Here is a 21345-nt window from a genome sequence, read left to right as displayed (position 1 = left end):
TGTGTTAGGACTCTAACAAAGATTTTCACTTGTTCTTCGACCCCAAGAACCTTACCAAGATGCAACCCTTCTCGTTCAACTAGAATTTGGCACAACCTGCCGAATGTGTCGCCATCCATACGTAGATTTGACATATAGTTAGCATCGTTCAAGTTCAGTAGTCGCTCCAGGTATTCTAATTGATATGGAATTTTATTTGGGAAGCTATATCATCTTGCATTCTCTACAATTGTGCACTTTGCTATTCTAGTTCGTGAGCTTCTATATCTTTGGACGAGGATGGTGGTCTCAACACTATAGACAAGCATTATAACCTCTAGAAACATGTGAGCCAGGCGTTGTTACTCAATGGAGATCTCATCCCGCTTCCTGATGTATTATGTAGCTGAACAACTTGGCAAAAACAAGAGTACAACTCAGAACGTCACATCAAGTTACCATACCAATTTTATGCCCTTGGAGAGGTATAAGTTGGTGTGTCATTCGATCCAGTTTTGCAATTGAAAGTCAAACCAACAATATTTTCCAAAATTAACAGATTGAAACAAACTATCATAATATAAAATATAAACATCTCAAGCAAGATCTTTTCAATAAAAAAATGACGGTGATGGACAACGAATAAATTACATGGTAATGGGGCTTAAATACTTCACAATAGCCAAGCTTTAGTCAGATTTTGCATTTACCTCAACAAGATTGGAGAACTTATATGAATGTAATGATTGATTGATGGTTCCTCCGACGACCGTTCTAGCCTACTCAATCCTCCTCCGACAACTCTATCTAAGTGTTGAGACAAAGGACTTGACCCAAATATTGATCGAAAAAAAAGTTCAAGTGAAGATCTCAATTCCAGATTTCAAACAAATTACCACAGAATTGGCAAGACACATACGAACACTACCCGCTGTTGTCCGCAGGCATATCTTATTAATGAGGCTCGTTTCATGCATGTGTTCCATAGTAAAATTGCACCCAAATCCATGAACTAACAACCATTTTTGATCCAGGTGGGTGCGAAATTCGCCAAAGTCAGGAGATCGCACAAATCAGAAGGGCGAAAGTAAGGATCAAGAAAAGAAGGAGAAAACTACGGCATTGAGCTGATCAAGTCAAATTCTAACGGAGCCAGCTAGAGTTCTGCATTGGGTGAGAAAGCCAAAGACCCCACCTACAAGTGTGCCGGACAGTAATGACATTTCAGGGAGGTGGTACCCTAGGGATGAGAGCCCTACGCCTCCCTATATAAGGAAGTCCAACACACGAAGAAAAAAGAGAGTTCCCCCATTTTTAGTTTTCGCTCAGTAGTTAGGGGGGTTCTCAACAACTTTCTTAGAGTAGTTTAGGGTCTCAGGTCTCTTATAGGACTGAAACTGGAGCTCATTTTCCTTTCTTGTTCTTGAATTCTCGCACACACACACGCTTGGTCTTGTTCTTAGTTAACTGGTAGTTTGGTTTCGGTGTTAGTTTCTGCACGATTTCAGCTTTCGGTTCTGTATTCCACCCCGAGAAGGGGTGATGAAACACTTTACTACTTTCTTTGTTTGTTTCCTGTTTCCTTTTCATGTAATCAACTTTTTAATGTATTGTTTTAGTTAAATCTGAATTTATGTTTTCATTTTCTAGCTTTGTGTTCTGTTTCATGCATGATGTTTTAGATCAGCTTTCATTTCCGCTTTTATGTTTTGTGTCTTAGCTTAGAAGTGTCTTGTTCTATTTTGATTTGTTTAGATCTGCCGTTTTATGTTCGAGACGTCTTAATATGTTAGATCTAGTAGTTTCTGTTTCGTTTCATGCATGAGTATGGGTTCGTTCTTGTTTTTACATAGTCATAGCTTAGATCTAGGAGTAGATTAAAGTTTTATGTGTTTTCTGATGTTTCGTCTTCTTTAGGTTTCCAGATCTGTTATCTACTCTGTTTTCCATGTTGATTTGTTGAAGAAGATGAAGTTGTTAGAAAGTTTTTACTTTACAGTGCTTTTTGCAGGGGAGTGACAGTCCCTGTTTGTCCATTTATGGAAATGTCAGTCAAGTTGATCAAGTAGTTTAGTTAAGCTGCTCAATTTAGTTTATTTTTCAAAGTCTAGTAGTTAAACTTAACCCACCCCCTAGAAAGCATGGCAGCAGCCAAGCAACTCAAGCCGTGTCATGCAAACAAATTTTCCAACGCTTCATCTCTGTGGGATCAATCCTTACTTCCCTATACTAGTTAAATAGTATCAGTGGGTTAAGGTTTTTGATAACACACTCCTTTTACCTTTTCGCTTCATCTCATTCGAGTCGGAGTAAACCGAGATGATCAACCTGAGCTTTTACCGGATCCACTCACCCGCACTTTTGCAGGTAGCAGGCACAAATAGGCTGGCTTGATCAGGTCGATGATCCAACTTGAGCAGTCCACAACGATTTAACAAAAGAGAATGAAGAGAGTGAAACTAGAGGAGAGAGCACAATCACTTACCTCGCTAATTTGTTGTTATTAGGTGTTCGATTTTGCGCCGAGAATGTGGTTGAGTCGGTGGTGTTGTTTCTCCCGATTAGGCCACGACTGAGATGAGAGAGAGAATGTGAGCCGAAATTTAAATTTGGGGGTGAATCTAAAATTCGAGCGTAAAAATATCTTTTTGGTGTCCAAGTCTCTCAATTCTAAGCTCCCAAGAATTGAAAACAACGTCTTTGGCGAGATTTATTTTAGGAGCATTTTAGATGAACAATTGAGGGCTAAGCCCAATATCTTGGGCTTGCCAGAATTGTATCACAAACTTAACAACAGAATTTGATCAAATATGGACCTAAAACTGGACATATCTGATAAACTGAACATCTCCTAATGAAGTGTGTCCTCTTTTGCACTAAAATTTCTTCAACCTTTTTTTTTATCTACCTCTTACGTTACTAATTTCGCGTTAAAACACATGTTACCTACAAAAGTATTAGTACTTTTTGTAAAATGATGTAGTAAAACTAGTCGACCTTAGCTTAGATTCTTAGTTTTGGTGGATGAAATGAGTTTTAATGTAAAATCAGTACATTATTCGAAATAAAAAATAAAATAGGTAATGTATGAAAGAGAAAGAAGAAAGATAGATAAAGTAAGGGAGAAAAATATAAAAATGGATAATAAATTTGAAGAAATTTTCTATTTTAGTAGTATGCAATTAATTTTAATGGACGAACCAAAATATAAATATGAAAGTAATGTAATGAACGAACCAAAATGAAAATTTGAAAGTAATGAGGAGTATTTTTTTAATGGATGAGAAAGTAGGGGTGCGTAAGGGTGACATCGGTCTTAAAGGACAATTTGACAACCACGTAGCATGAAATCTGCTATACCTAGACAAACAACTCGGCATATGGTTCGAAGCAATCTGCGATACGAAATCAGAGCACTATGGTGACACCCTATTTAAAATGACAATCTAGGCAAACAATTTGTTATACATAGGCAAACAATCTATGATACATAAGCAAGCAATTCATCATATGGTTCCAAGCAATCTGCGATACAAAATTAGAGATAATCAAACAATCTATTATGCAAATAAGCAAGCAAGCCTGCCATGTGACAGACTAAGATTGAATCTGCTCCTAAATCTAAGGGTTCTCATTGGTGGTATGGTTGTCATTTTTACAATCCCGAGAAAGTATACGATAAACTAACGTAGGGTTTTAAAGAAAAAATAAAATGGAAATGGTCATTTTAAGTGCTTATAATGTTAATTTTTCCCTTTGAACTTCACATCAAATAAAACCTGCAAAATAATCTATCGTAATACATACTTTTAAAATGAATAAAAAAGAACACGGAGATTCAATGTCACATAAAGTTATCCTCTATACAAGAAAATCACACAGCAACAGGGTAAAAACATACAGATTGTTAGCAGTATTGTACAATCACCATATCTTAATCACGAGCTGTTTTTAGCAGGAGGAGGCCATCACAATCTTCGGTTAGAGGTTGCATCGACATAATTCAAATCGCTGGCCTCTCTGCTTGCGTCATCCCCTTCCTGTCGTTCGCTGCCCGGCCTTCTCAGGCTTCCAACGGCCAAGTCATCAAAACTTGATTCATTTCTCCACGGTGGAGGCGTCACACAGTCTGATTCTCCCATCACTCTCTGAGAGGAATGACCGACTCTCAGGGTCTGCAGTTTCGCAAAGGACTCCCTCATTGCAGTCATCGCTTCAAAGAATCGGGTGCAAGATGCCAAAGCAACAGGAATTGGACGGAGCATCTCCTAAAACAACACAATTTGTAATTTCCATGAAGTTTAGAATCTGGCATAGGCATATAATGCTTTGTACGAAGAATTTATAAAAAAAATTACATCTGTATCTCATACTCCATTCCATAATAGTGGATGCATTTCTTTCCGGCACGGAGATTAAAAAAAATTGTGTTAAATGAGTTAAGTAAAAGGAAGAATAAAGTAGGAAAGGAAAAATGTAGAGAGATAAGAGAGAATAAAGTAAAAGAGAGTAATGTAAGTGAGAAGAAATATGTTACTTTTACTAAAAAGGGAAATGACTCCACTATTATGGAACGTACCAAAATGGCAAAATGACTCCACTACTATGAAATGGAGGAAGTACAGTTTAAGCCATCAGCTTCAAAAATTTACTCCAGCATTAAGTGCTAGGCAAAATAATAGTTACAGTAAAAAGGATTCTTGTATATGATCCAAGAGTATTCGTTTCGATACTCCATTTTCTTCAATGAGCTGCAACATTAACACAATGCTATCACAGTAGCTAATCTAAGAAACTTTAGTTTCGTCCATCTCAATTCAGGACTTTTATTGGGGCCAGAACATTAATTCTAGCTTGTGTTGTCATGCTATTACTTATTATGTGAACCTTCTCACGAACAATGTCCTCATTTTCATAGTACTTGACTATTAAGGTTAGTATTTTCCTACTGCTATCATCATAAATCTGTATGAAGAAATATCTAGGAATCTGCAAATTCAATATTTACTAAAACAAGTAGAGACAGAAAAGTAAGCAAGTGCAGTGTGTGGTATTTGTAGTTTGAAACTGAGGTAACAAACTGAGATGCACAGTTTTAACTTACCCCCCATACTGTAGGTGGTTCTTTAAAATTTTGGCTCCACTGAAAATCAGCAACGGAAGCTGTTAAAGCCCCATAATCACTCGCTGCCTTCATTAGCAATTCTGAAAATTGTTTCTATGCAAACCAGAAACACCAAAACAAGTATTAGAGATCTCTCAGAAGTCATCTTGGAGGTCCACAAAGTAAATTTTGATAAGCAGCAAACTAGACGATTTAGATAGTACTTGCAGGGGAAATACACACAGTAACTTCAGGCAGGATATTTCAGAAAGCATTGACCTTATATGAATGGTAAATAGACAACACAGGAGTTCACAAATTAATCTTATAGGTCGTGAAGCCGCTTTCTTATAGGTGAATGTTGTGATATTAGATTACCAGAACCTTAACCACCTTACAGTATGCACTTCTTTAAAAAATGAGCATTGATGAGATTGTAACTTCTGATCTTGTTCGACTTCAATACACAAGTATCATATGAAGGCAATAATATATGAGTAAATTGGATAACATTTGGTATACCTGAAACTCAGCTTCCACGGGTATGCAATCCAATGAGTAAGGCTGCTGAAGGCGGGCTATAATCCGGTCCTAGAAAACAAGCTAGCAAGTTAATGAGCCTAGTACTATATATTTTACATAGAAACAGTGATTAAGCATATCGTGCATGAACAATCAGAAAAAAAAAAGGATAGAGAAACATTTTCTCAGAGATATCTTAGAACATTATCAACAAATTCATTCTTTTAATTCCATCCCAAAGCATAGGAATTTGGCAGCACCTCGTTTGCTATTTACCTTGTTTTGAATAACATCTTTCAAAATAGACGTGATTCGAGCTAAAGTCTCAATTTTCTTCTCCATTTCACTCACATGCGTCAAATGAGCCACATTCTTGTCTTCCTAAAAGTTCAACAAAGAATTATATGAGCTATACAAACAGAATTGTTCCACAAAGTAAATCAAATGCTACATTTCAAAACTACCAAATATAGCAAATGATACGGCAACAACACAAAATTATCAAAACCAACCCTCGGAACCCAATATTCAAGTAAAAAATTGTCGAAATCCAAAATGTATTACCTTTCTGCCTTGAAGTTCAACTTGCAGATCCGCGATTTTTCTCTGTACAGCGGTCAATTCTCTCAATATCCTTATCAAATCATCTCCTTTTGCACCAGATAAATTCTGAATTTCCTCCTGATCGAAAAACAAATCCAAGTCAAACACAAACTCAGCATCGCCAACATTACCGCAACACGAGATCGAGCATGGAAATTTTATCAGTGCTAGGGCAGATGAACTACGCGCAATCGCGATAATTTGCATTACCAACTACCTAAACACACACATATTGGAGCAATTCTAGAACAGATCCAGCTTCAGCGTAGATCTTGCAGACCTGAGAAGGCGGCGGCGCGACGGTGAAACCGAGATCGGCGGCGATGGACAAGGCGTCGGACATTCCCCCCACTCTCCTCAGAGGCTTCTTCCCCACCCAAGTTGTGTCGCCGCCCATTGACATCACACGTTTTTTGTATGTTGTTGTGTGTACGAGCGGGGGCGCCGGCCGGCAAAATTGCCGGCGATTTAGACGGCGGAGGATCGGAGTGAGTTACAAGTCACGAAATTTGATTTTTAGAAGTGCAATTTCAAATATTGAACTGGATAAAGAGGAGAAATGATGTATTGTGATTTGTGAATTTATGACTGACCATAATACCAGAAATTTGATTATTTATTTCGAACTAAATTGAATTTAAAATTTTGATTTGGATATTTTTCGAATTTGAAATCATGACCCAACTTTCATTTGTTACCACTTGCCACCAACAGGATACATTACTAAAACATCTTTGTTTCTATTTTATTCCTTCTATTTAAAACACAAAATAAACTTGAATAAAATCTTGTATCGGCTAAGAAGTGAGTCATCTGGATAGAGAGAGTAGTAATCCCTATTTGTTAATCCGTCTGTCTCATAAGAATATGCACTCTTTCATTTTAGTCCATACCATAATAATATGCACTTTCTTAATTTGGAAACTCTTTTGTCTCTAATAAAGTGAGACTCAGTCTCCAATAATAATACTTTAATTATTTTTTCTTTTTACTTTTTTCTTACTTTACCAATTGTGCACTAAAACGTGTGTTCAACTAAAAGTGTATGAATTATAACACATTCAGATAAGCCTATTAATCACAACACATGAAGTTAATGTAGAACATCTAGTCCATGAATCATAACACATTAAGTTAATATAGAGCAATACAATCCTTAAAACAACATTTTCTTTATCACTCATAAATGTCCAAGAGCTAAATTCTCAATATCAAGTCGATGGACAAATTCCTCGCAAACTAAGTCCATGATTCTTGTTTCTACATCCACAACTCTATATGCAATGGGAAATATACAATCACTTGGATCAATTTCTACAAGTACATGGAGTTGAGTATTGTAAACAACTAATATCCCAGAGGCCTACAACTAGCTAAGAAGTCTTCTTACATGCATAAATACATGTTTTGAAAAATAAGATCCTATAAAGACCCTGGGGATAGATCTTTACCATTCCTTTGCATAATCCTAGAGTTCACCATACTATTCGACCTCAAATGTCATAACTTTTTCTAAAACATGCTTTCTTGCTCTCCAAATCTTTGACCTACATGTCTTTACTTTAAAGTTTACCTCATGTTGATGGACCAATGACTTAGAAGAAAATTCTGGGAATGCTCGTAGATGTTCTTGGTAAGTTTCGCTCAACCATAAGTATATCTCTCGATAATCTCTCAAACACATTTGTGATTGTCCTTGAACTTCTTTTATCTGGATTGTTTCTTAGTAATAGACGATGCGTTCATCCAACCTTCATAGTTTAAACAATTAAACATTAACCGATCATTTCCATCCCTTACACCCTTTATATTATAAAAATGACATATTGTCTAATGGCCTACTGCCTACTTCAACACCTCTTCATTTATAAGTACAGTAACATTTAATTATTGAACTTTTGATATTTCATATCCCTTTTAGCATTGCATATCCCTCTTACTGTCTTACATGCCATCTTGATCTTTGTTTCCTCATTACTAGAATGAATACTTGTCATTCCATTAGACTCATTTCCTTCACCTTCACCTTTTGTCCAAATCTCCATATTTTAATCACACTCATATTCATTAGTCACCTCATCTCTGCCTTCATCACCATTTCTTTCATCCTCGAACACAAACATAAATATCATCCACACGATCATTCAGTTCATCAATATTATCATATAGTACTAAGTTGATGTTAACTTCGATTGTTAACATACCATATAACTTATCAAGATTATAATTTAACATAAAAAATGTAATAGTTCAAGTAAAAATAAAACAAATAATTTATAGAGAAAGATTGACATAAAAATGAATAGAGAGAAAAATATTTTACATAGAGAAGTTGGAGGTATAGCTTGTCGCGACTCACACACCTTTGTATCTAATTGATGAGTCAACCAATTGGTGAGTTAAAAATTGTGCCTACGATTTGTATTAAAACGTCAACATAATTTTTTGTAAACTTCATCTTTTTGTACGAATTTGAAACAAATGCGAAACATTTTATATGAATAGTAGATTTACCCAGAAATTCTAGATTTAATTAGGGCTGGGGAATTATACCGAAATACCGGAATATCGGACTTACCGTACTGAAAAAATACCGAAAATACCGTTTTTTCGGTATACCGTAGTTTTCGGTACGGTATAATACCTTACCGATAGAGATCGATACGGTAACGGTATAAGATTTCCCATACCGCGGTATACCGAAGATTCGGTATATACCGATGCTTCGGTATACCGTGGTATACAGGTATACCAATTGATATATATATAATATAAATATATATTTACATATGTTATATTTAAACTAAATTTTAAAAAATAAGAATTTTTATTATAGAAAAAAATAAAAGAATCAAAATTGGGAACCCTATTTTTTGAAGTAGTTGAAAACTAGATTTTTTTTTTAATATTTTGGATATAATAGATTTTTTCACGGTATAATGGTATAACGGTATGCCGTACCACAAAACACGGTATAACGGTATATCGGAATGCCATATCGCAGTTCGGTATACCGCAAAAGTAAGGTATACTGAAATGCGGTACAGTATACTGATAACTCGGTATGGTAACGGTATGAAAAACTGCCATACCGAATTTCCGGTATACCGAACTCCGGTATACCGAAACTTACGGTACGGTATCGGTAAGGTTTTTGTCATACCGTAACTTTCGGTACGGTATACGGTATGACACTCCCGGTAAGGTATACCGTACCGAACCACCCCTAGATTTAATACCCAAACCAAAATTAGAATATCTAATCTAAACTTGATTAAATTTGAATTTAATTTTTTCAAATTTTGAATCGGATCATAGTTTAGGAAAATTTTAAAATTCTGGATCAGTTTTGAACGTGTATATTAAAAATCGAAAAAATCCAAAAGTCTAAGCATACCCAAAAACCCGAAAATCTGAAATTTGGTTATGCATTAGGCTTGCAAAAACAACTAATGAATTCCTCCAATTTATTATCTGTAATTTCTGTATTGGCCAACTTTTATTTTTAAAAGAAATCAAGAAAAAAAAGGGATATAAGTCTACATGTAGCAAACTGTTGATGCTTAGAAGAATCACAAAAGTGAATAAAATTAGCAGCAGCAAATAATCGCAATATATAACAAAATAAAACTGAACTCGACAAGATAAGTCGAAGATGGAAATACAAAACACTGCTTCTGAGTCAAAGGCACTCTGGAAATTCAACTACAATATACGCAAATGCGATATCTGCAGTCAGAAACAAGTTCACATCTCCTCTAGATGAATAATTGAAGCTATACCTTTCAAACCGAGTGCGTCCGAGCTTACAATTATTGAAGCTAAATGGATGGATGTTCAGCAAGAAAGCAGGCCACGCAGACCACTCAAGGAAGATGAGCACGAGCCTCTTGCACGATTTCAACAGCTGTTAGGATCTTGTTTTCTCCAATACTATCAAAAGAATCCAGGAATTTCCCCGGGCTGGGGAGCTAGCTCGTTGTTACTGAACCTTTCCTCATCATAGAAACCAGCTCGAACAACCCTTCCCCCAAAGAAGCGACCATCAAGTTCTATGAGGGCCTTAGTTGCTTGCTCTGATCTCTCAAATTGGATAAAGATTCTCACAGCTTCCTCATGTGGGAAGTTTGGCTCTGTGATCTCAAAAATCAAGACGCGGGTCACTGTGCCAAATTTAGTACACTCCTCCGCCACCTCACCTTCTAAATCATCATCAACCTCACCAGGACCAACCTTAGAAAAAAGCAAAACACGGAATTGCATATTAGTTAGCACGCATATAAACTGCACAAATGAAATCGTTAAAAACTAATAGAGGCCATAAGCCCAGGTGAAGAACAAGGACCAAACATTGTGGATTATTTTCAGGCACCAAATGGATAGAATACACATACAGTGCCTACGAATTTGTAACGACTCAAATCAAGTTTCAATTTGTTTACACAAAGGGAACAAATAATAACCAGGATACAGTACATAGAATACACATGCATATGACTAGCTGACCTATAAAACTGTAAAAGAGAACAGTTGCAAAGATAAAAATAAAAAAATACTCCTACAAAATCCAAACAACAAAGAAACCATGCAATACATTGATCACCTCAACCCATTAGAACATTCTTTAGCGTGCAAAAGATCACATAACAGCCCCACGAATTAGAATTACATGTTTGAACCATAGGCTCCAATTTGATTCGAAAGAGAGATACTACTTAGGATAGATAATAGATATTGGCTCAATCTTAGTTCACTCCTAATGTTTCAAATCATACCTAGCAATTAGTATTGTCTAAACCTCCATGACCCTAAAATTGAACCGCAAAAGCATAAGCAATTTCTGAATTCTACCTCTAGTATATACAGAAGGCGAGAACCGTGACTACGATTTAACTAATTATCAGCAAACACATTATATAAGCGAACCTCCATCTACCAAAACTGAAATCCAAGTAAAAGCAGTTTCCAGACTCTAAGCTCCGGTCTTTACGACAAGTGACCATGATAGGGAGCATATACGTCATTCATTCAACTAAACTATCCACAGACAAATTATAAGTGAAATCAAGATAACCAAATTGTCATCTCTCCTAACCATCAGCCGTATAAGCTAAAGATCAACAAAATTCCCAAAGCTCAAAACATCTCTATCACAAACACCACCCAATTAACCAATCATGATGACCAAATGCATATAAAAATGAAGCCATTACCATATTCCTGAGAAGCACAACTCTCGTTGGCGTTCCGCTGAAACTAACACTCTTAACCTTCTTACTCGACTCACTGGCATTGACGATCACGCCGCCTCTCTTATCGGTCTTCTTTGCCATCAACGGTGTGGTAATTCCCTGCTCCTGCTTCCCCAGCCCCTGCCCTTCCTTCCACCCCATCTTCGCCATCATTCTCTGCGCCGCAGTCATCTTCCCTTCAGCTCCAAGCCCTAAACCCCCAGTCTCAGATTTCCCAATCCGAAACCCTTCTTCTCTATCTCCCCCACTGGAATTAGGCGGAGGGGAAGGCGATCTCGGCACTCCACCACTCAAAGCCGCCCTCCTCCGCCACGCCTCCTCTCCGGATATGCTCAATTCCTTCTCCCGATCCCTTTCCCTCTCCCTCCGCTCCCTGTCCTCCCTCTCCCTCTCTCTCCTTTCCCTCTCCTCCAATTCCTTCCTCAGCTCCGCCTCCGCCTGCTTCCGCTTCCGCTCGTGGCGGTACTCCTCGTAGTCGTTAGGGCGCGCGGGATCGTACTCCTCCACGACGGAGCTGGTGACGCCGACTAGGGCGGGCTGGAAAGCCGCTGCGGTCGGATTAGGGTTTCTGTTCTCGTCGGCGGGTTTATTGGAGAGGGGCGGCGGAATCGGCTTGGGGTGCGGCGGTTTAGGTCGGAGGATTGTTTGGGGAGGGGCGAAGGGCTTTCGGAGCGTGGGCGGCGCCATCTTGGCGCTGCTCGACCAGACATTTGTGGTGGTGGAATTGTCGTCCGCCTTGGACGACGGCGGTGGAAGGTCGCCGTACAAGCCGCCCAGCATAATGCAAAGAAGCGTATGCAGAGATGCAATTTCTGGAAATCAGTAGTTGAAAAGTTTAGAGATTTGGGAGAGATGAATGAAATATCAAAACTCAAACATTGACCCCCTTTTTAATTGGATTTTCCACTTTCTCCCCCAACTATTTTATTCTAGTCGGGATTAGTGCAACCGCAATGCTGCGGATGTCCGATTGGACTTCCCATCGGAATTTTCAAAAACACCTCCTGCCACGTTATAAGGACTTTCCACTGCACTGTCACATCATAAGGACTTTTCAATGCACAATGACAGACATCCCCAAGGACTTCGGCGCGCACTTCCCGCAATAAAAAAATTCACATATTTACGGAATTAGATTTTCGACACGAATACGGACGGAGAAAATGGAACAACTTCATTAAAAAAAAACATACATAATTATATATAAAAAAAATTACATAGTCATAAAAAAAAATACAACCCCAAGCTTCAACAAATGCGACCCCCGGCTCACTCCTCGTCCTCCGCGTCGTTGCCGTCGCTAGTGCCGTTGCCGTCGTCCCGACGCCACTATCGGGCAAGGGTGTCATCCCCAAATCGCGTCTCAATGTGTCGATAACATCCTTCAACATCATCTTGTATAACGGATCAGTCGTGTTATGCCACATTTCCATAGTCTGTACCAGGCTATGCATTTGCTGGGCGCGAGCGAGATTGCTGATCTCGGGAGTGGCCTCCGATTGGACCTCATCGGACCCGCTGGCGCTTCCCCTTGCCATCCGCTGCGCAGTCTTTCCCCTAACCGGGCGACGACGGCGGCGGGAAGACGCTTGAGGGGTCGGGATCTCTGCCTCGGCTTCGGGGAGCTCGTGCGAACCGGCACGCTGCTGTACTCGCCGGAAGTGCTGATCTTCGTCCGCTTTGGCCAGCCAGCTTCAACACCCGCACAAAACTTGGGCAGAATTCTTCACCACGAGATAGACCTTCCAATGCTCGAATTCACGGAACTTCAACGCCCTGTCGGGGTACCGCTGCATGGAAAGGTTCTTCACATCCTACTCGGACATGCCACTAGTTGCTTGGCGGAGGTTGTTTTGGTAGATGCCGGCAAATCGGCTGAGCTTAGGCCTCAACCGCTCCCACTGTTTCCGGCATTGCTCGGAACCGTGAGGCTTTCCACCATCCGGTTTGAATCGGAGGTAACCTTGACTAATGCGCACCCACATTCTGGCGATATGCTGGTTAGCCCTGATGTAGGGATCCTCGACTACATCGACCCAGGCCCTCGCCAGCGCGACGTTTTCCGCCATGCTCCAGACGGTACTCTTTCCCGTCTCCTCCACATCCTCCTCCTCCTCGGCCCCCGCACGCGAGGACGAGGTAGGGCCTTTGCCCTTGTCCCTTGCCCATGCCTCAATGGGAGTCTCCCTGACCGGAGATAGCCCCAACTACTCAAAAGAGAAAGTCTCGATGCCGGTGAACTGAGTCTCCTGAGGAGTACTTTGGGGAGAATCACTAGACAATAAATCCATATAGGGACGATAGACATTGTCCCCAGGTGATTGGGGCCCCTGCTAACCTCCCTCCTCCCCTCCCCCAACAGCGGCAGGCATGCCCTGCATCATTCCCCCCATCATCCCCGGTGTCATGCCCCCCATCCCCACTGCCATCCGGGGCATCATCCCCCCCATCCCGCTGCCCTGGGCATCATTCCCGACATCATCCCTGTCATCCCTCCACTCACCCCGGGCATCTGGGGCACCATCCCACCCATCCCAGGGTACATATTGTAGTACGGCCCCATCATCCCCGCCATTTGGGGCGTTATCCCCGCCATTGCGCTCGCGTTTCCCTCACCTTCGGCGGGAAACGTCGGTGTTTGTGACTCGCTCGTGGCGGGAGTTCCTATCGTTCTCCATTTATTATCTTCAACAGAAATGAAATTTAGACAGAGAAAAACTTGTTAACACAAGTGGTGCGAATGAAATGAAGTTCAACGAACTGTATACATATAGTTTTTTTTAAAAAGAAAAAAAATAAGAAGTCCAATTAATATATGGTCATCGGCGTGTAGATTCATACAAAAAAAAAAAAAAAGGAAATGGATATCAGTTCCCGTCTATCTCACTTTCACTTATACATCTAATTCTATCCTTATGACATCTCACCTATTTACCATGCATTTTCTATGCCTAAGAGATAGCGGAATAAATCAATTCAATAATAAGATAAGACAGTAGAATATAGTGGCAGTGGTAATGGTTAAGCTCCAGCCAAGCCACCGGGTGGCTTGGCACAAGGTATCATAAAAGTTGAAATGTGACAAATTTTGTGGGACAGACGAAAATAAAAAAAATGTGACAAATTTTTTGGGACGGTGGAGTAAAAATATTTAAATAATTTAATTATTTTTATGAAATCTAAAAAGGCGCATGAAGAGAGAATAAAATAAGAAAAATGATTTTTTGCTAAAAAGTGAAATGACTCACTTATACAACTCAGTTATTTTGGGGCATAGGACAATGGACCCCACATTCCACTAATTTATTCCACTTATATTTTAGTATTACTATAAAATTAATAATATATAAAAGTATGATCCATATTTCTTAACTTTTTTCACCTACTTTCTTAGTATGAAACTTAGTTGTAAATGCTTAGCTCATAATGATCGAATTTGTCATGATTATCGGTGGTCACACTCTTAAAAAATTTCAATAACATTTGGAACGAGAGATGGATGTATATCAAATGTACAGTTGTCCGTAAAGTATTTGGTGATCACGGGATATTCTGGTTCGTCATGGTAACATAAATTAACTTTCTACATAGTGTCTTATTATCAAAAGACATTAGCTCGTGCACACCATAATTTGTGCATCGCAACGTTTGAGTTTGATTTAAGCTTGACTCAAGCTTTTATGTTACTACTACTATTCGATCTTGACTTTCCACTAAATTCTCAAGCTCAAATCATCGTCCAATTTATTTAATACTTATATAAATACTTAAAAGTTTGTGAAAGTTAATAATATTTAAAGTGTGATTTAAAACAACTTGTTACTTAGCTTCGATTGAAAAATCATATATTGGGTCGATTAAAGGTTCATACGCATGCTGAATTAATAAGTTGGTAAACAAATAAATTTGAATATATTCACTCGAGTTTAGCGAGATAAAATTACCAAACTTGAAATTGAACTCAGAGCTGGATTAATATCAGATTCCATCCATACGATTGCTAATATAACGATTTAGTGATTTTTCTTTGTGATAGATGAATTTTGTGGTAAATACTCAACAAATCTAATTTATCAACGTAGTACTACTAATATTCTTGATTAAATTTATTTGAGACAAAACTATATTGGGCCTGTATTCAAGAAATGGGCCTAATTTGGGATTTCATTTTCCATTGCAACCCAAAAACCCTACAATCCCTTAAACCTCTTGCTCTCTCCGTTGCAGACACTCAGAAAATTATGAAGGGCGGCAAAAGGAGGCCGTCTAATCCGGCCAAGGCCAGAACTAACGGTAAGAAGCGGTTCTCCTCCATCGCCGATGATTCGTTTTTTGAAGCTACGGATCAGAAGCGGCGCCGTAAATTCGAGAACGATGAAGAGATTAAGAGCAGTGACGAAGATGGAGGTGATTCCGATTCCGAGAAGGAGGAGGAGATAGACGAGACGCCCGCGGAGAAGCGGAAACGGTTGGCCGACGCCTTTCTCGAGAAGCTCAGGGCGAAGGAGAGGGAAAGAGAGGAAAATGAGGAATCGGAGGAGGAAGGTGAAGGGCGGAGGGAGAGGGAAGGCGAGAGGGATACGCTCATTGCGAAGATTTTGCAGCAGGATCAACTCGAAGAGAGCGGCCGCGTTCGACGAGCTCTTGCTTCCAGGTTTGTGTCATTTTCAGCTCAATTTGGTATGTTGAAGTAAATACGCATAACTGAGCTCAATTTGGGGTTTAGGGATTGTATTTATCGAATGTGAGAAATTTAGCATGTGATCGTTATTGATGTTTTGCTGTATAGGTGTTTGAATTAGGATTGGTTTGTGTATTGATTTTAGGGTTCAGAAGCCAGAAACTAGCCAAGGATTTCAATTTTTAGTAAAGCACAGGCAACCTGTGACTTGTGTGGCTCTATCTGAGGACGACTCTAGAGGATTTTCGGCTTCCAAGGATGGTGCCATTGTTCACTGGGATGTTGAGACTGGGAAAACTGAAAAGTACCTCTGGCCTTCTGATGAAGTTTTGAAGGCTCATGGTTTGAAGGACCCGCAAGGTCGAGCTAAGAAGCAAAGTAAACAGGTTCTAGCATTGGCTGTTAGCTCTGATGGTCGGTATCTAGCTACTGGAGGCCTTGATCGGCATGTTCATCTGTGGGACGTTCGCACACGCCAGCATCTTCAGGTGTGATTCAATTACATTGCAAAATATTTTCGAAGAGGGAATTGGATTTTTTGCTGCTAGATTGCAACATGCTCTCTTGCTATAATCATACTGACTTTGTTTAATAAAATTTGAATCTTTGTTGAGTCTAGATGTTTATTGGGAACTTCTTTATTCATTTGATGGTGCATATACTTGATATGAAGCATCCAAAGATTCAAGCTGCTTTTAATATATTTGCTTAACACACAATTTGCATATAATGTTAAATGCAGGCTTTTCCGGGACATAAAGGACCTGTTTCTTGCTTAACATTTAGGCAAGGTACTGCAGAGCTCTTCTCTGGCTCATTTGATCGTTCTATCAAGATTTGGAATGCAGAAGATAGGACTTACATAAGCACACTATTTGGTCACCAGAGTGAAGTTTTAACAATTGACAGCTTGAGAAAAGAACGTGTATTGACTGTTGGACGTGACCGTACCATGCATTTGTGGAAGGTAATTTAAACCTTTTGAGTGGTTGCAGCAGCAGCTACCGAGTATATATATATCCTAGTGCAGCTAGCCTTACTTCCCCACTTGCATTGTTTCTCTCATGTGTGATATCTGGCTAACTGAGATGCATCAGTACATTGGGAACTGTGAATAGTGAATCAATATTCTTATCATCTTTCTGCAAAATCTCGCTTAAATTAACTTGTCACAAATAAAATGCATTAGCCCACGTATGAATTAAGCTGCTTTCAAGCTTTAATATTGTGGGGGTTCATTTGGGAATTTTTGTACCATGGATATATTATTCACTCCTCAACTTGGTTAGATTGTGCAGTTGATAGTTTTATTCTCATGCCATTATTTAACTATTGTATTTGTTACATATGCAAGAATAGGTACCGGAAGAATCACAATTAGTATTTCGAGCTCCGGCATCTTCACTTGAGTGCTGTTGCTTTATTAATAATGATGATTTCTTGTCGGGTTCTGATGATGGAAATGTTGAGCTCTGGAATGTGCTACGCAAGAAGCCTGTCCATATTGTAAAGAATGCACACGTCTCATGTAGTGAAAACAAGTCTGATCAGAATAATTTGGAAGGGCTTTCAAATGGCCATAAAGGTTACTAAATGCATCACTATCTGAGTCAATAACAATAGCCTATCTGCTATCTTTAAGTCATGGAGCTCTGTTCATGCAATTTATAATTCTTAGTTCATCTTTTACAGAAAACGAGGTCCATAATTCATCAAGAAATGGTTCAGCTGTGCTTTCCTGGGTCAGCTCAGTGGCTGTCTGCAGAAGCAGCGATCTTGCTGCTTCAGGAGCTGGAAATGGATTAGTGCGCCTTTGGGCTATTGAAAATGAATCTAAAGGCCTTCGTCCCTTATTTGAACTCAACTTGGTAAGTGTTTGCTTTCTATTTCTTCCAGATTGTTGAACAAGCTTTCTTGTATTAGTTTGATGACATAATCGGTGCAAATTTCCCGGGCCTTCACTTACAAAGAGTACATTCAGACTCATAAAAGATACATTGACCCCAAACAAATTACTATCTCACCTGTGTGGATATCATATAGAACTACCTCAATGCTCATTTTAATTTTATTGATTTGTGATTATAATTCTGTACTTTATGTCTTACATTGTTATTCTGATGGTCTAAACGCAGGATGGATTTGTAAATTCCTTGGCATTTGCGAAATCTGGAAAGTTTCTAATTGCTGGGGTTGCACAGGTGAAGCTTCTTTCATCTTCACTTATATGTTTAGATCTCCTCGCCATCTGCAGTTTGTGTTATAGCGTGAGAATTGGTGAAACTTCTCTTATTTGTTGTTACTCTTATTTGGCATTGTGTTTCTTCTTATGTTCCTCTACGTGATAGTCTTTTTCAAATGGCATCTTCATGCAAGTATCTTTTGTAATTAAGTCATCTTTTGCTAAAGTGAGTGTCTATATTGAGGTGCTAACTTGGATAACAATGTGTTTTAACTTTGAATAAACAAGAGAAGCCACCTCAATTGCACATTAGAATAAATCCGTAGCATGTGAAATTTGAAAACATCTTGCCTAATAAAGCTAGAAGAAATCGGTAGCATTTGATTTATAAAAATTAATATAACCAGCTCCTAGTCCTTGATGATAAGCACGTGGATTATTATTTATCATCACCTGAATCGAGAAGGGTTAAGCACAAATGTTGGATCATATAGGATTGTTTAACTCTTCGTCTACTGTGGTGTAAATGTTCTTCAAAGATATGCACTGATTGTATAGTTCATAAAAGATGTTAACGGAGCTTAGCTTAGATGCAATGTGGAGTTTGAGCACATCTATTAGTAGCAATCTAACATTCTATCTCTTGGCAGGAGCCTCGATTGGGAAGGTGGGGACGTGCTGCTTCTGCCAAAAACGGAGTTGCATTACATCCTTTGAAACTGTCATGACCCTATATTCCACATTCAGTCTTCTCAACGATGAGATTATAAAGCAAAATTTAAGAGCCTGCTTTCTGCTTCTCTGACTCTGACTGATATCTCAATCTTGAACTCTGAAAGAAAAAATGATCACCCCTGTATCGAATCAATGGTTGTCATCGTTTAGGGCCTCTCAAAATTGTTCGTGGCTCGAGATATGAAGAAGCTAATCTGTGTTATGTACCAACCGGGAAACTAAGGTAACTTTCTTAGATATTGGTGAGTGTGAAGTGTATCGAGAACCTTGTTTCCCGGAGGTCGACCTGCTTAAAGCTTAAAGAAATCCTTTCCTTGCGTTCCTTTTGTCTTGAGTCTTGACTGTAGAAGGCCTCACAGTTTGCCGATAAATTTTGTATTTGATGTAACCTTTCTTCAACTTGGTCAGTTAGTGTATCATTAAATTTTGTGGGGAAAACATCATTGGATATATTTGTTACCCTTTTATTTATGTGAGGAAAATGTGCTGGAATTATTCTATAAATGAGTCCTTTTCACTACTTTATAGATCCCCTTCTAACATGTTATACTTTTTGCTCATATATATATGTAATTGGAAATAAAAGATTTTATAAACAACCACTAAATACCTCTTTCGTCGCCAAATAAATACCATCCTCTTAAACTTTTGTGATTTCTAAAGGATTATTGGGTACTCCAATTTTGTAAAAGACAAAAATATAGGAGCACTCACATTGGGCGGCCGAGCACCTGAGCCCATCCCATTGTGGACGAGGGGCCGATGATCGGCTCCCTCTCTCCTCAAATGGCCGATGTCACAGGGCCTTTGATCACCTCCCTCCCCCAGTGTGGGGTCATCGGCCCTATTGATGAATTTTTTTAAAATTATTTTTAAACCTCTATATATACCTCAATACCCCATTCATTTACATCCACCCATTCATTCTCAACCTATACTTATTTTCATCTCTAGAAAATTAATTTCAACAATTCTCCACAATTGTGTTGAATTTATTTTTGTTGACTATTTTATTTGATACCATCAATTAAAAATGAAGTATACCAATATTGATGATGTGGAAATAATATGGCAAGTGGGATAAGCCTTGAAATAGGTCCTTTTCATTACATGGAGATAGACTTTGTGGATAAAATGCTGATGTGAAAATAGGAAAGAAGATAGACCCATGAGATGAGCCTATCCACCTTGAGTGCTCTAAAGTCTAAAATACACTTGAGATGAGCCTATCCACTACGAGTGATCTAAAGTCTAACAGTGTCCACAATAGAGTGAAACAGCCACGATTCCGCCAAGGCACAACCACAAAAACTATTCCGCCACATCATCACAAAAATTAAGAAAAAAAAATGGCGTGGAGGACCGCCGCGGCTCCCTTCCGGCATGCAATAGGCGCGGCGGCTCCGCCACCACCGCCCCTTCCACGCCGCCAATGCGTCTCTCTCCCGCAGCGGCTCACCCTTGTCCAGCAATAGACCATTGCGGCGGTGCTATTATGGACACTCTAAATGCACATGATCTCACTTCTTTTATCTTGACATTAATCTTATCTACCAAACACCAACATAAATTTTGAGTGGGCGGACTAGAATAAAAATATTTAGTACTAAGTGAGGGAAAAAATAAATTAATTTTACTATTATTAAATTATACTATAAAAATATAAATCTAATGAATAACTGATATTCAAAAGAAAAAAAAATGCACATCTAACCAAGAAAATACTCCCTCCATCCCACATAATTTTACACAGTTTGACTTGACACGGATTTTAAGAAATGTAATAGAAAGTGAGTTGAAAAAGTTGGTGGGATATGAGTCCTCCTTTAAAGTATTGATTTTATAATAAAATGTGAGTAGGAATGAGTTAGTGGAATATGAAGTCCACTACCAAAAATAGTAAAAGTGAAATGGGTAAAATTATGTGGGATGGACTAAAATGGAATACTGGGTAAAATTATGTGGGACGGAGGGAGTATAATATAATAAATAATAATGTGAGGTCAGATTCATCGATGTTGCACGACTATAATTTACTCGTCATGATATTGTTAAAAAACATACTCCAATGAACAACTATTAATCTTGTAATTTAGGTTAAAGATATTAAAAGTGATTATTGTTATAAATAAAAATGACTGTTCTTAAAATGAAAGTAAGTATTTTATAAAATTAAGATACAGTGTATGTCAAATGAAAAAGTAAAACTTTTCATGATTAAAAATAATTGCTGCATAATCATATTGTTCATAATAAGGTAAATATCCTAATGTACTACAAGAATTAT

The 21345-nt window shown here is 38.7% G+C and overlaps 3 protein-coding genes across 3 annotated transcripts; 1 reads left to right on the top strand and 2 right to left on the bottom strand.

The window, feature by feature from the left end:
- Window positions 1–3771: 3771 nt before the first annotated feature.
- Window positions 3772–6798, bottom strand: AUG2 (HAUS augmin-like complex subunit). The gene is made up of 6 exons (XM_048111339.2): window positions 6489–6798; window positions 6170–6286; window positions 5882–5986; window positions 5606–5674; window positions 5084–5197; window positions 3772–4247 (listed from the first exon to the last, which is right to left on the bottom strand). Exons 1-6 carry the CDS (start codon window positions 6609–6611, stop codon window positions 3948–3950), a joined length of 828 nt encoding a protein of 275 aa, XP_047967296.1. The 5' UTR covers window positions 6612–6798; the 3' UTR covers window positions 3772–3947.
- A 3000-nt stretch (window positions 6799–9798) lies between these two features.
- DRT111 (D111/G-patch domain-containing protein) lies at window positions 9799–12351 on the bottom strand. Its single transcript, XM_048116590.2, has 2 exons — window positions 11422–12351; window positions 9799–10441 (listed from the first exon to the last, which is right to left on the bottom strand). The coding sequence occupies exons 1-2, from the start codon at window positions 12238–12240 to the stop codon at window positions 10145–10147; spliced, it is 1116 nt and encodes a 371-aa protein (XP_047972547.1). The 5' UTR covers window positions 12241–12351; the 3' UTR covers window positions 9799–10144.
- A 3307-nt stretch (window positions 12352–15658) lies between these two features.
- Window positions 15659–19562, top strand: LOC125215137 (U3 snoRNP-associated protein-like EMB2271). The gene is made up of 7 exons (XM_048116462.1): window positions 15659–16114; window positions 16287–16629; window positions 16884–17108; window positions 17501–17726; window positions 17834–18009; window positions 18277–18342; window positions 18974–19562. Exons 1-7 carry the CDS (start codon window positions 15702–15704, stop codon window positions 19049–19051), a joined length of 1527 nt encoding a protein of 508 aa, XP_047972419.1. The 5' UTR covers window positions 15659–15701; the 3' UTR covers window positions 19052–19562.
- Window positions 19563–21345: the final 1783 nt, after the last annotated feature.

The sequence above is a fragment of the Salvia hispanica genome, chromosome 3, assembly GCF_029641045.1.
Source record: "Salvia hispanica isolate PSC_SH4W2 chromosome 3, Shi_PSC_v1, whole genome shotgun sequence".
NCBI lineage: Eukaryota > Viridiplantae > Streptophyta > Magnoliopsida > Lamiales > Lamiaceae > Salvia > Salvia hispanica.
The sequence above is the reverse complement of the archived record's forward strand: the minus strand, read 5'-3'. Positions and strand labels throughout refer to the sequence as shown.